This window comes from Oncorhynchus mykiss, chromosome 17 (assembly GCF_057628025.1).
Source record: "Oncorhynchus mykiss isolate SJ-2025 chromosome 17, ASM5762802v1, whole genome shotgun sequence".
Taxonomy (NCBI): domain Eukaryota; kingdom Metazoa; phylum Chordata; class Actinopteri; order Salmoniformes; family Salmonidae; genus Oncorhynchus; species Oncorhynchus mykiss.
The window spans coordinates 9,426,269-9,440,108 of NC_143038.1; the positions used below are offsets into that span (position 1 = coordinate 9,426,269).

The window sequence follows — 13,840 nt, forward strand, 5'->3', positions numbered from 1 at the left end:
ATCCAGTCTGTAGAACTCTGCATGCCTCAGAAAATTAGCCGAAAAACACGTTGCTGGATTTTCGTTGTAGTCTTTCATACAAAACATGCAAGACTTTTATCAAAATGTGTTTATTTTCTCTTTTGTACAACCTTTGATGTCACCTCCTCCGACCTTTATAATAAATAAGAATGGCATATACAATTTCTACATATGTCTTCAAACAACACTGCCCTCCTAGTTCTCCCATCACAAAAACAGTCATCATGACAAAGAAAATCCTACATCAGGAAGACGATAAAGTACTGGGGTTGGTGAGTGGATATGCAACAAAGATACTGGTTAACAAATGAAAGTCATTGAACCAACAGTATTCTGGTAATTTGTATGAAAGTTCGGTATTGACACAAATACATAAACATACAGAATTCTGTGAATTAAAAATGGTTGGCACATTGTCGCTTAAAGCACAGTTAGTCTGGTCTGTTTTTGTTTTAACTTGGTTCATATTTAACAAAACACAAAGCCTACTGTACCCAATAAAATCACAATTAGTTTGCCCCAAAAATGTAATGGTCCTTTTATTTTACAGTGCAAAGATGGCAAAAGCAAGAGCTGAGGTTAAGGGGTACTGAAATGTATTTTAGAAGGGTATAACAAAACAATAAAACAAAATATAAACAAACAGTAAAAACACATTAGACAAAGTAATGTTTTTTCCACGGGGTTGGGGGTACATTTCATCTCATTTCAATTTGAATTAATTCAAATCAGGAAGTTAACTGAAATTCCAATTCTATTCCATTTTCCTGCTTTTCAATGAGAAATATTTTAGAATTATAATTTCAGTTTACTTTCTGAATTGACTGAAATGAAATGGAATTGACCCCAATCCTGATCTTCCGTGGCGCGTTAGTTAGTTCCTCCACTAGTCTCTTAATAGTTTGGCCCCTTGTGGCCCCTCAGTTCAGGGACCCGTTGGGTCTCCGACTCACATCTTATTCCTCATTTGGCCCTTTCATGCCGGAATCTTTTGCCGATATCGGTGACGCCACCATAGGAAGGATGCACTGTGACGACTCGCAGTAGCCGTTGAGGCCAGGATGACCAGGAGGCCCTGGAACGCCGGGAATACCGGGAACGCCGCGTGGCCCTCTCTCGCCGTCGCGGCCATCTGTGCCATAGGCGGCTCTACCGTGATCACCTGTGGATAGAGTGGTTGGTTGATATATGTACTTGAATGTGGAACTGCTAAATAGCTAGCTAACCATGTTATAGCTGAGCATATAGAGACTTGGCGCATATTGGGTTAGCACAGTGGTTATGACTGTAGCCTTCATTATTATGCTGTGGGCATGTAGCCTTATAATACTCTTGTGACTGGTATCTTTACCTGGTAGACCGGGTGCTCCAGGTTCTCCTTTAACCCCTCTTGTTGTGGGTCCTCTGTCTCCTCTGTCGCCCGTGTCACCTACGCAGAACGTATACATGATCATCAATTCAAGTCAAGTTTAGCGATGCAGGATGGCTGTAGTGAACTTCACTTCTGATGGCACAAACAATCCTAATTATTCAAATGGACATCACTTATACTACTGCTACCAGCCTGCTTCAGCCAACTTGTCATTGGCTTAACAAACTAGGCCATAATATTACATTTAGGATATATTTCCACCATCTTTAGAGACTCAGAACCTCACCTTTGAGCCCTTTGCGACCCAGTAGCCCTGGAGGTCCTTTGAGACCTGGCAGTCCTCTGGCCCCGTCCAGTCCTGGGTAGCCGTTCTCTCCGGAGGGGCCTGCAGGACCAGGGGGGCCAGGGGGACCTGGCAGTCCAGAGATGCCTGCTTCAGGCCTCCTCAGGCTGGCTGCTAGCTGGGCTAGCTGCTCTGTGGCACAGGAAGGGAAAAGGATGGGGGGGTCAGTTCAATGAAACCTATGGACCTGCCTTATCAAATGTGATGGGTTCAGTAATGGTCAATATCAAATGGATAAGAGTTTGATATGAAAATGATCATGACTTACCTTGCATTACCCTCATGCAAACTTGTGTGATGTGTGTATCGCTTGGTTTTTTCCCCTGGGAAAACAGGTGGTTGTTGAGAGAATTGTGGTGTTATCTGGTAACTAATGCTATTCATAGCTAGCTACACAGGCTTTTTTTTCGTGAAATGTCTTAACCCATGGAAATACTTAAAGAGATTCACTGGTAAACTCTTTAGCCAGTAGTTCTGAATGTCGCGCTCATGAGTCAAAAGTGGTCCACGAAAATTGCCTACTGTGTCACATGTAGTAGACCCCAAAGTTCGGGGAGAATGTCTTTAACACAGGGCAAAGTCATCATGTGAATTCTGCTGTCTCCTCCAGTCTACTGGAGTCTTTTGACTCCTGCTCTGTTTCAGGCCTTCAGATCTGGTTAATTGTTAAAGTGCCTACCGCTGGCCCCTGTGTCCCTGGCAGTCCTGGCACCCCTCTGTCTCCCTGCATGCCACGTGGTCCAGGTTGGCCCGGCTTGCCCTCTGGGCCTGGTATGCCCCGGCCGCCCTCCGGCCCTTTGTTTCCAGTCTCTCCTGGTCTGCCCGTCTGAAAACAGCGACAGAGCGCGACACAATGGCATTCAGCATTCATTCAAAACAAAAGGTAAAATTGGATTACACAGACTGCACCATTGGGAGGATAGACAATGCTGTCTGTCTAGGTCTAGGATCATGTGTTTCGGGCATGTAGTCCTACAGTGTGCAAGGCTTTCTTTTGGCATGGCGCAAACACTGCGAAGTGATTCAGTAATGAGAAATGATGATGCTCACTTGGACGTGACCTCTAGTATTAGTATTAAGTTGTGGCATCTAATCATGACGAGTCCCCCATGATTTTGGGACGAACAGGTACCACATTATGTGTACTGGACATAATTGGCCTAGTCTATGTCAACAGAGAACTGTAGCAGTAAGCAATGCTGTAAACTGGACTCACCGATCCTTTCTCTCCTGGCTCCCCTTCGTCACCCTATAGTAAAACAGAATCAGTACTCTTTTACTTTAAAAAAACAAATGTTGGGCACAGCAACGTTTTTTCTTCATGTATTTACTCACAAAGTCCCCTCTGTCTCCCGCTGTGCCCTCTGAACCCGCTTCTCCCTAAATCAATGAGTAGAAATGTCTTTGTTAGAGAAAACACATGTCTTACAGGATCATTAACACGTGTCCATCCCAAGTAGGCCTTGGTGGGGCCTTCTGTACTCTTCTGGTAGCTCCTAGTGCTTGATGTTGCTCATTTGATGGCTACATAGAATATGGTCACCTCCCTTATGCAGGAATGTACTATTCGGTCGGTTGAGATGGTATTGATAGAACTTACTTGTTCTCCTTGAGCACCGGTCAAACCGACTGCACCCTGGAGAGATAGGAATAGGACAATTATATTTTGCTTTTACACATGTATTTCTGCTTCTGCTTTTGTGGCACCTTTTCTATTCCTTACCCTGTCTCCATTCTGTCCAACCAGGCCGGCAGGGCCAGGCAAACCAAGAAGCCCGAGATCCCCTTTACCTCCCTGTAAAAAATAAATAAATATATATAGACACACACTTAAAAAACTCGAACACAGTGGATTGCCTGTGCAACGCTCCAACCTCCCCCTTGCCTTCAGCTGACTACATTTGCACAAAAAACAATTTTAGCTGGAAAAAAACGTGTCTAAACGGGTGAGCTGGAAAAGGTATTGGGGACACACTCCATGAGATGTTTTGGAAGTGTGGGTACTGATTGTGTGGCATACCCTCGTCCGACTGGTTTAAGGAATTCCTGGGAAACAAAGGGTTCTTTCAGGCCTTTTCAGCTTATTTTCCTGGCCTGAATCCTCCTCTCTGAAGAAATACCCCTGGGCCCATGGACCAGTGTAACAGGACTCCATTCATAGCCCCTCATCGGCGGATTACAGTATTACTGCAGTCTGGAGGCTTATAAAGGGCTGCCACTCACAATATGAGAGAGCATGCGGCTCCACTTGCTTGGAGTGGGTTTGCGCTTAGTCACTGGTATTCAGCTTGGTTGAGCTGAAGGGTTACTATGGTAACAATGCCAATGTTAAATTGTATATGTATGGAATGATAGCAGATAATAGCAATATACACTGAGGGTACAAAACATTAAGAACACCTTCCTACTATTGAGTTGCACCCCCTGTTTTGCCTTAAGTGGATTTAACAAAGAACATCAAGGGATCATGGCTTCCACCTGGATTCACCTGGTCAGTCTATGTCATGGAAAGAGAAGGTGTGTCTAATGTTTTGTACACTCAGTGCATTGTTTATACTGATGTTATGTCATATATAAATAGCAAAAGACTTGGTATGGATGGGGGCGGCTTGTGTTATTTGCACAGTGGTGTCGTAGTTCCAGGAAAAGTAGGGCAGGAAAGGCATTGTAATGAAAATAGGAAGTAAGCATAAATAATTACATATACAATTATTTCAACATCATTTTAATGGCCACCCTAGTAAATGTTGAGAGACCAGCATCAACTTTGTTCTTGCCACACAGCACATGATCCTAGAAAAGGTCATTTATTTCATAGTCTTTGTTTTCTTCTTCCTCCTCTTTCACACCGTCTTCATCATGTTCTTGTCTTCCTCTCCGTTCCCCATCACAGTAGCGTCATAATCCATCACATTGCAAACCACAAAATCCTGTTCTGTATTCCGAATTGAACTTGCTTCACTCTGATATTTCCTTGTCTGCATCTTACCTTACCAATCCTTGCATTTTCTCACAACAAAGTCTGATGACTGGAGCACCACAGGGTTCTGTGCTTGGTCACTTGGTCATCACTTCTCATGGCTTTTCCCATCATTCTTGTGCAGAAGATGCTCAACTCCCTCTATTCTTCCACCTATTTACTACCCAGGTTACAGATTTCCCCAGCATCTTAGCCTAGTTCATTTGTATGTTTCAAGTTCATTGGTCAGTTTGATAATCATGGTTCATACCGTGGTACTTGTATGGATGTTTACGAGAAACTGTCAAATGCTTTATTCATTGTGGTTCAGGATACATCTAGTGGGCTTGTTTTGGGGCTATGAGTATGTCAGTTATAATGGTCTGTTGGGCTGTTGACTTACCCTGGGTCCTGGTGCCCCTGCAGGTCCGTCTGGTCCACGCACTCCTCTTTCACCCTACAGCAAAATAGGAGAAGAAGAATAGGAAGTAATAGAGAAGCAATTGTGGCACAGGTGCAGATTTATTATAGTCCAAGACCCTCCCAAATGAATCACATGAAGTTCTGAGCTTGTTGAACAATGCTGATAGAATAATAGAGCGAAGGTTGTGCGTGGCAATAGAGTTCAAATGCTTTGTGCTGATCTTGCTTATTCTATTGTTCCGTTATTTAGCTCACACCTTTATCCCTAATTCCCTAACCCTAAAATCACGAGGTTCCAGATCATTTATTCAAACTGCTGAAGTTCATACGAGACCTTGAAAAGAGTAATCCAACTTGATAGTGTTTTAACATGGATGGCTTTCTCACAGTGAATCACATATACTATAGAACATACTCACTGGTCCACCTCTTGCTCCGACAGGTCCTACTTCTCCCTGCTCGCCACGTTCCCCCTGTAAACAAAGCAAGTCACCCTGAGATCTCTCATGCTACTGGTGCAAGTGTGAAAGGGATATTATGTATACTGTATCAAAGTATTTGATTTCATCACTGTCATTTAATGTGATATAATTTTCATCAATAGACTTTCTCTTGACTTACTGATTTCCCAGGAGACCCCATTAGTCCTACAGAACCTGGGTCGCCAGAGTTACCCTAGTAACAAAGAGAGGAAAACATAAGATTCCCTATAATAGAGATTCATATACTGTATGGTCAATAACTGGTTTAATTCATACATTTAAAATATTCCCCTACCATTTCGCCACTTTGTCCTTTTGGACCATAAGCGCCTGGCAAACCCTATGGCGAGAATCACATCAAAACAAATGAACAACCAAACAAACCCAAACAAATACGCATGTAAAATGGATATGATGAATCAGAGATGCTAGGGGTCAGAGGTCACACTTACAGGAAGTCCTTGGAGCCCAGTATCACCTGGACTGCCAACTTTCCCAGTAATACCCTTAAAATGATAGAGAAAAAAAACAACAGCTTGTCAATCTTACTTATTTCCTGTGTGCACATCCTCATTTAGCCTATGTCTTTGAACAGCAGTTTGAGCCGTACCTTAGATGCTGGCAATCCGGGAATTCCTTCACGTCCATCGGGCCCAGCTAGACCCTGTCCGTGGGAGAAAGAACAGGGGAGTTGAGCGTTAACAAAGAAGATTAGCTTCATGGCATGTGTATTGAGTCAGCTGTATGGAGTCCATGAACATAAGCTCATGCTGTGTGTAATGTCATAGATGTCATAGATGAGATGTTAGTCGATAATAAATCAGATTTAGTAAGGCTGTGGTGTGTACAATACTTACAGGCTCCCCTTTCCCCCCTGGAAGGCCCCTTATTCCTTGTGGCCCTCGGGCCCCCTGCAAAAAAACACACAGTGAGTAAAAGTCTTTATGCGGTACATTATTTGATAGATAGAGTGCACCTGTATGAATTGGCGGCACGTTTTTGCTTTTGAAAGTGAATGACCATGTGCTCTGTTGTTCTGCAGTGATAATATAACAGCAATAATAATAATGATGATATAACAGTGATAATATATTTGTATGACGGTGTGATGTTTTAGTAATTACTTGACCACCGTTTGGTCCAGTCTCGCCCACTACTCCTCTTTGGCCCACGTCACCCTAAAAAAGAAAAACACATTTCTTAAACCAAAATAGTAGAATATAGGTTGAGATGTTACTGTAATGTGAGTGGTGGCAACGAGGTCATGGTGAAAAAGAGGTGAACGTCACGGTGTTAAAACCAAGACAGGCACTTACTGAGCCACCCTGAATTCCCTGGGGACCAAGGTCTCCAAACGTTCCACGTGGTCCCTGTTATCAAACACATTTCAGATGTCAAATATACATTTTTTTTTATGCATTTACTAGTGTGCTCAAACATAAGTTGTGGGATGTTGAGGTTTGGCAGTGCTGAAACAGGCCAAGCTGAAGTCATTTTTACAGCAATATTGCACCCGCTGAGGATGGCAGTAATATACAGTACATCGCTCATCTTTGGCATTCACCCTATGATGTCAAACAATGTGTAACCTCATGACCCTTACCCTGTCACCTTTGAGGCCCATTATGCCTGTTATTCCCCTGGGCCCCCCTTGGCCCTAAAATCACTCAGCAGAGAGAGAATAGTGTGTGAGAGAGAATAGTGTGTGTGAGAGAGAATAGTGTGTGTGAGAGAGAATAGTGTGTGTGTGAGAGAGAGGGAGAGAGAGAGAGAGAGGGGGAGAGAGAGAGAGAGAGAGAGAGAGAGAGAGAGAGAGAGAGAGAGAAAGAAGCCAATTTCAATAAAAAAAGACATGTATCATAGCCACATTGTGAATGACACATTCATATTGATACAGATGTGAGAGAAATATTAAAATATTTTACTGGTAGCCCTTGAGCTCCCATCTCGCCCTCTCCTGCCTGGTCTCCTTCTTCTCCCTGTAGAAAACATCAAACAAATGTCACAATCATTATTATTGACCTTATTGTGGTTGTTGATCATTTATCTGGGTAAACAGAGGGAGACGTTACCTTGTGTCCTTGCTTTCCAGGCTCACCAGACTCTCCTTTTACCCCTTTGTGGCCCTAAAGAGAAACCATATAATGTTACTGCTATATGCAAGCCAGTTTCACTGACAAGATACAGCCTCAACATCTATAGTATATTAGTATCAGTGAGAAACAATAGTATCGTATGAGTATTTGTTATATAGTCACCTTCATGCCTGGGAGGCCAGAATATCCGTTAAGACCAGAAGGACAGGCATTGGGACACTGAAAAACACAAGTAAAGCCTATTTGAGGTCATCTAAGAGCCCTGCCACAGGGGGGCTCTGCTGAAAAGTTCCCCATCATTAGCATCAGGGTACACATGCATAGCTGTGGTGCCCTTAAAGGAAACTTGTGAACGCCTTACCAGGTCTTCCCCCTTATACACACCAGGAAGACCCTGGGGAGAAAAACACCATTTTAATTACATTTCTGTCTTTGAAGTAATTGTCGGCGAAACAGGCTGTTTGTCATACAGGCTGGTTGTTGCAGTGCTCTTAAAAATGTACAGGATGCTGTAAATTGTCTGTCTTCTCGTTGATACTTTTCATGGCACACAGAACTATGCAGCTATTACATCACATGGGTTGTCCTACTGTACTAAGGATGAAAACACTAATATGGAACTAATTCATCATGAAAATAAACATATTTACCCTGGGCCCTGCAGGTCCGGGAAGCCCAACTGGCCCCTTCCTGCCCTGTGATCCCTGTAAATAATATTAATAATATGTTTACAGGTGAATGAATGCAATAATTGAACAAGTAGAAGTCAATATCTCCGTATTAACTGCAATATAATAAGACATTGAAACAGTTGGAAGCCCTGTGTACCTAGCCATCATTTTCTAAATGTTAAAAAGGCAGTACTCACCGGGGTACCGACTTTGCCAAGCTCGCCCACCAACCCTTGTGCACCAGCTGCTCCCTGTCAGTGAAACAAAAAGTACATGACACAGTGCTAATGTACTGAATTCTCTTGTATTTAAATACATTCTTCCTCATTCAGGTGTGGGAAAAATGGTGAAGTACTCACATCAGTCCCATCAGGTCCCTCGCCCTGTGGTAAACGAAAGAGAATTCAAATGAAATCAAATTTTGCGCCGAATACAACATTAGAGTGAAATGCTTACTTACAAGCCCTTAACCAACAATGCAGTTTTAAGAAAAAATGTATAAAATAAAAATATAACAAATAATTAAGGAGCAACAATAAAATAACAGTAGCGAGGCTATATACAGGCGGTTCCAGTACACAGTCAATGTCCGGTTAGTCAAGGTAATTGAGGTAATATGTACATGTACGTAGAGGTAAAGTGACTATGCATGGTTAATAAACAGAGAGTAGCAGCAGCGTAAAAAAAGGGGGGGGGGGGGGGGGTAGAAGCTGTTAAGAAGCCTTTTTGACCTAGACTTGGAGCTCCGGTACCGCTTGCTGTGTGGTAACAGATCAAGCGATACCGGAGCGCCAAGTCTAGGTCAAAAAGGCTTCTTTAACAGCTTCTACTCCCATTCATGGAGAGGCTTGAAGGTGTAAAATTGAAGTGAAGTTGCATTTTTCTGTATTAACAAGTTAATCAATGCAGTAACAAGGGTACAGTAATAAAATGTACAATTTTAAACAATGCAGTTTTTTAAAAATCAGTCCTTATAGTATATCATACCCTTAAATAGATAGTATCCTTTTAAGTGTCATATCCTAGGTGGGCGTATTTATGTCATATATGATTTCAGGTCAACCAATGGGTGTCTGTGTACAATACTTATAATTCCGTAAATACCAGCATACAACTGTGAAAAATCCACTGGTAATTACTAGTGGGAAACTCATCTATCATCCCCGTGCTCCGAGTTTTTCACTTCCACCTCTCTGCTGTCATTTGTCAAGAAAAAAAGACAGCAAGCATGGCGACATCTTCAGCAGTTGTTGTTTATGGTAAGAAAAAATGCAAATTGTTGATAGAAAATGTATTCTGTTCATCTTCCTTTTAATTTAGAAAGTGAACGCAGCTCTTGATATACTTGTTATGGGCAAAAAAAGAGCAAAACAATCACAAGCCTTCTAATGAGCTCCATGTTCGATGGTATTTCCCAAAACGTGAATGCACCCAACTCGTATTTAAAAATCCACAACTGGATTTATAAGACAATTTCATTGTGGGTCCTTTCGTTACATGGTCCTTGAAAGGGAGTAGCCTATTCCAGATTTCCAGTCATTTCAGTGGATGGATAAGACAAGTCATTGGAGGGGATGGTCCCATCCTCATGGTAATGTAATAATCCATTGAAACAAGTGAGGTCGATCCCTTTCCAGATGATGTTTGGTCATTTCTGCATGATTGCCATAGGCTATGTCATAATGGACAATACCCCTACTACATCCCTATTATTCATACATTATATTAATACATTTAGTTAACCATGCTTACTTACAATCTCCCCGACTTCCCCAGCCTCTCCGGGTTCACCCTGATAGAGAAGCACACAAGATGGTTGGTGATGACAATAACATGGCAGCGAAACAATCTCAACCTTTCATTGCTTTGGAGCGTACTGATATTTTCTCATTCATACTCTTCAGACCAGCCTCCACACACTGAGTACCGAGAGTGTATATGCATTATATTTCAGCAATATAGATATTAGACAGATAGGAAGGTTATGGATACATTTGATTTCAAATAAAGAAAATGTACTTTTGGTCCAGGAGGCCCATCTGGGCCGAGATCCCCAACAGGTCCAGTGGCACCCTATAGAGATAACAAAGCTTCTATCAACCACACAGAAATATGAATGTCCATGAGTAAACAATATAAAACTTCAATACATGTCTTATGCCCTCCAGTTAAAGAACGAATTGCATAATTGCATGCTCTGTTACCCATTCTTAGTGTGATATTCTATATTATTTTATTCTTTACAAGCATTCAATGGGACTCCTGGGAAATTATAAAAGGACATGTTTGTGAAAATATTCATTAGAAACAATAGGCAATCCATCCATTCCTCCATTCCTGAAATGAATTGATTTGAAATAGAACTGTTCCAACACTGAGCTGCTGACACAGTACTCTCTGAGATCACCATTAGTAACAGGGTTGCCTTACTTCAAGGCAATATTACTGTAAATCTGATTTCCCTAATTCAATTTGTGTTTGGTAAACACAAAGGAAGGTTTGTAATCCAAATCTATAATCTATAAACAAGATTTCGACAAATTCTGGAAGGCATCTCAATTGAGACAACACTTATATTCCACGTTTGTATCTTGACGATAACACATTACAAAGTATGTGACCAATGATCTAACTAAACAATGTACTAACTAAACCATTGCATATTTTCATCATTGACATTTCATGGATTACATGTTTCCTGTACAGTAATTTAGCAATTATAAGACTAAAATGGGGGTGTGTCTTCTCTCACACTATTTAGCCCCTCCCCTCTTCCACCACCTACATAAACCATAGGTCACTTAATTAGTCCAACTAGTCCTCCGCCAAGCTTGAATCAATGGATTGAAAAGAGAAGACGCTCTGAACTATCCTCTCAAGATCAAGGAACTACTAATACTCTCTAATTAGTCAATAGCTTTGGTAGGCAGCAAACAACAGAAATCCGGAATCATTCAAATCAGAACTCCAGTTATGGACAGAGTAACAGAAAGAATGGATGATAGTTGACTACTTGAAGTCAGTGTTATCAAGGTATTTACTGTTCCTAAAAATATGATCACTATTCACTAAACAAAGGAGAATAGGGAGCTACCCAGCCAAAACTAGTGCATACCTCAACATACCTGGACACTACCCACCCTGCCAGACACACAGCAGTCAGCAGTTCATCTGATAAGCCATTCTATATTCAGCATTATTGCCCAAATGGACAGCACACACACTGTGGCCCTTCTGTTCCACCTTTCCCAGCATACAGTTCTTTCCTGTCAGCCATCACTGGGTCGGCCTAATCCCCTGCACCCCCTGACTCACACAAAAAGACCTCTGTTTCTCTGTTTCAGTCAGGAAGCTATTTGAAGCATTCTCCTCTCTCCCCTAAATACCCAGGTTGATGTATCCCACTGAGCCCCCCCCCCCCCCCCCTCCCCTCCAAACCTTTTGCTCAGGAGCCAATATAAATGACTCACACAGCAGTAGTACCACAGATTTTCAGTCCCTTGAGTTTCAGAAGTTACAGATGTTCAATAGACTCAGTGGAGTCATATCTGATTTTGTACTAAGGTTTCCTGCTTGGGGAATATGAATAATAAACTGGTTGTAAATGTGTGTATTCTGTGTAACTTACGTCTGCCCCTGGTAGGCCGGCTGTTCCGGGAGTTCCTGGTTTGCCATCTTCCCCATCAGGACCCTGGGAACAGAGTGACCATTTCAATACCATGCTAAAATGTATTAACCATTTATTGGTAGGTTATGGCAAAGGAAATAATAGTCCACTCACAGGGCCGCCTTCTATGAAGTTATCATCCCCTCTGTCTCCCTGAAATTAAAGAGAAAAAATGAATGTTTATTTAATATCTATGTAAAACTCCACTATAGGTTGAAAATGACAGAATAACACAATTAATGTTGGTCTGTACCAGGTGAGGTGCTGTACAACCGATAAGTCTAAAGCATGAAATGACACAAATAAACAATAAACTATGAAATCAAAAGATATCTCACATCAATGCCGTCGACTCCAGGCACGCCTGCTATACCAGGGGGTCCTGCGGGGCCTCTGGGACCGACCGGGCCCCTCTGTAGATAAATAAACAAAATAATTTAAAGAGCCTCTACTGAAATGTATCTCCAAATCATGGCTGATGGCAGTGCTTTGGTCCCCTCACACAAAGAGCTCCATTGTGTGAAATTAGTCAATTTGTGGGCAGAAAGGTCAAGAAAAGAAAACCACAAGCCTTTATCCACTATACAAGGGACCACTCTATGTAATTACATATGTTGAGAATATTTTTGTTGCGATTCCAACCTACTGGATCCATATGTCAGCACATGCAGCTGTTATATTACTTGCCCTACACAACACACACCTCTAAATCATGCAGCTATTTACAAAAGAAAGAAATAGTCCACTAATCAAAAGGCATATTATGGTAGGTCTAATGTATTTGTAAACTATATGGTTCAACGAATCTGTAAATGCATAGACGGTGTGCTTCAAAACATTTGGGAGTCTGAGCATCCCATCCCAGCATATCCCATCCATGGGAAATTCTATCCCAATAACACAGGACAATATCATCTCAAGAATAGCAGTCATACATGCCTGTCATACAAACCAGGTATACATTGTGGCTGGCAAACAAATCGGTGTGAACCATTGGAGAAGAAAATAACCGTAATTTGTGACTTACCTGAGCGGAGCAAATAAGGACTATTTGCAATAAAATCACGAGCAATGACTCCCGATATATCCTGGCGCGAGCCATTGTCTTCCCAAAGACACGGAAGACGCAACACGTGCCCTTTACCGGATTAGTTGGGATTTACGGACCACCTGTCAATATTCCCCAACTGAACCTCACAGTAGACTGAAAGGTACCATGTACTATTAAAATTAATGTTTATTCATGATGGACTGGAGAGCTGGTAAGTGGTTGGAGGAGAGATGGAAGGTGCGCGCAAGGGGAGGGTTTCTCTGTGAGACAGTGGGTGTGATTTGGAATGTTCTCTCAATATGTATAAATACCTGTAACTTTCGCAGACTTGTAGTTTGTGAACTAAACTCTTGTATTCCAACAGTTTGTTACAAATTGTTTTTTTTTTTTTTTTATAAAAAAATCCAACCATTTCCCAAATAGCATAGGACAAAACCTAGCCTACTTCTGCACAGGTATAACATACAGCATAAATTATGTTGCTGTTGCAATCATCAATGCAATATTTCTTCAACATAGAGTTTGTAAATGAGAGAGCAAAATGAATTTAAATCTGTCAGCCTGATTTGATTTTGGACATTGTGGGAACATCACGTAGGCGTCGGCCTACACTAGATAAACGTGAGTGAGATCTATTATTGAAAAAACGCATCCCCACTGATTAAATTAAAGATTTTGATTGACTTGCTTTAATGCTTCTTTTTTTTCTTCTCTCAAAGAGAGAAATACAGTATATAATGGCGTATTTTATGTAT

At 41.7% G+C, this 13,840-nt stretch overlaps 1 protein-coding gene across 1 annotated transcript; it reads right to left on the reverse strand.

The window, feature by feature from the left end:
- Positions 1 to 94: 94 nt before the first annotated feature.
- Positions 95 to 13,363, reverse strand: LOC110493607 (uncharacterized). The gene is made up of 32 exons (XM_021567970.3): positions 13,062 to 13,363; positions 12,373 to 12,447; positions 12,149 to 12,187; positions 11,996 to 12,058; positions 10,387 to 10,440; positions 10,124 to 10,159; positions 8,727 to 8,750; positions 8,565 to 8,618; positions 8,347 to 8,400; positions 8,058 to 8,090; positions 7,859 to 7,915; positions 7,673 to 7,726; positions 7,526 to 7,579; positions 7,204 to 7,257; positions 6,917 to 6,970; positions 6,725 to 6,778; positions 6,458 to 6,511; positions 6,211 to 6,264; positions 6,053 to 6,106; positions 5,896 to 5,940; positions 5,740 to 5,793; positions 5,538 to 5,591; positions 5,099 to 5,152; positions 3,460 to 3,531; positions 3,337 to 3,372; positions 3,072 to 3,116; positions 2,953 to 2,985; positions 2,416 to 2,562; positions 2,005 to 2,059; positions 1,680 to 1,868; positions 1,373 to 1,450; positions 95 to 1,183 (listed from the first exon to the last, which is right to left on the reverse strand). Exons 1-32 carry the CDS (start codon positions 13,134 to 13,136, stop codon positions 978 to 980), a joined length of 2,064 nt encoding a protein of 687 aa, XP_021423645.2. The 5' UTR covers positions 13,137 to 13,363; the 3' UTR covers positions 95 to 977.
- Positions 13,364 to 13,840: the final 477 nt, after the last annotated feature.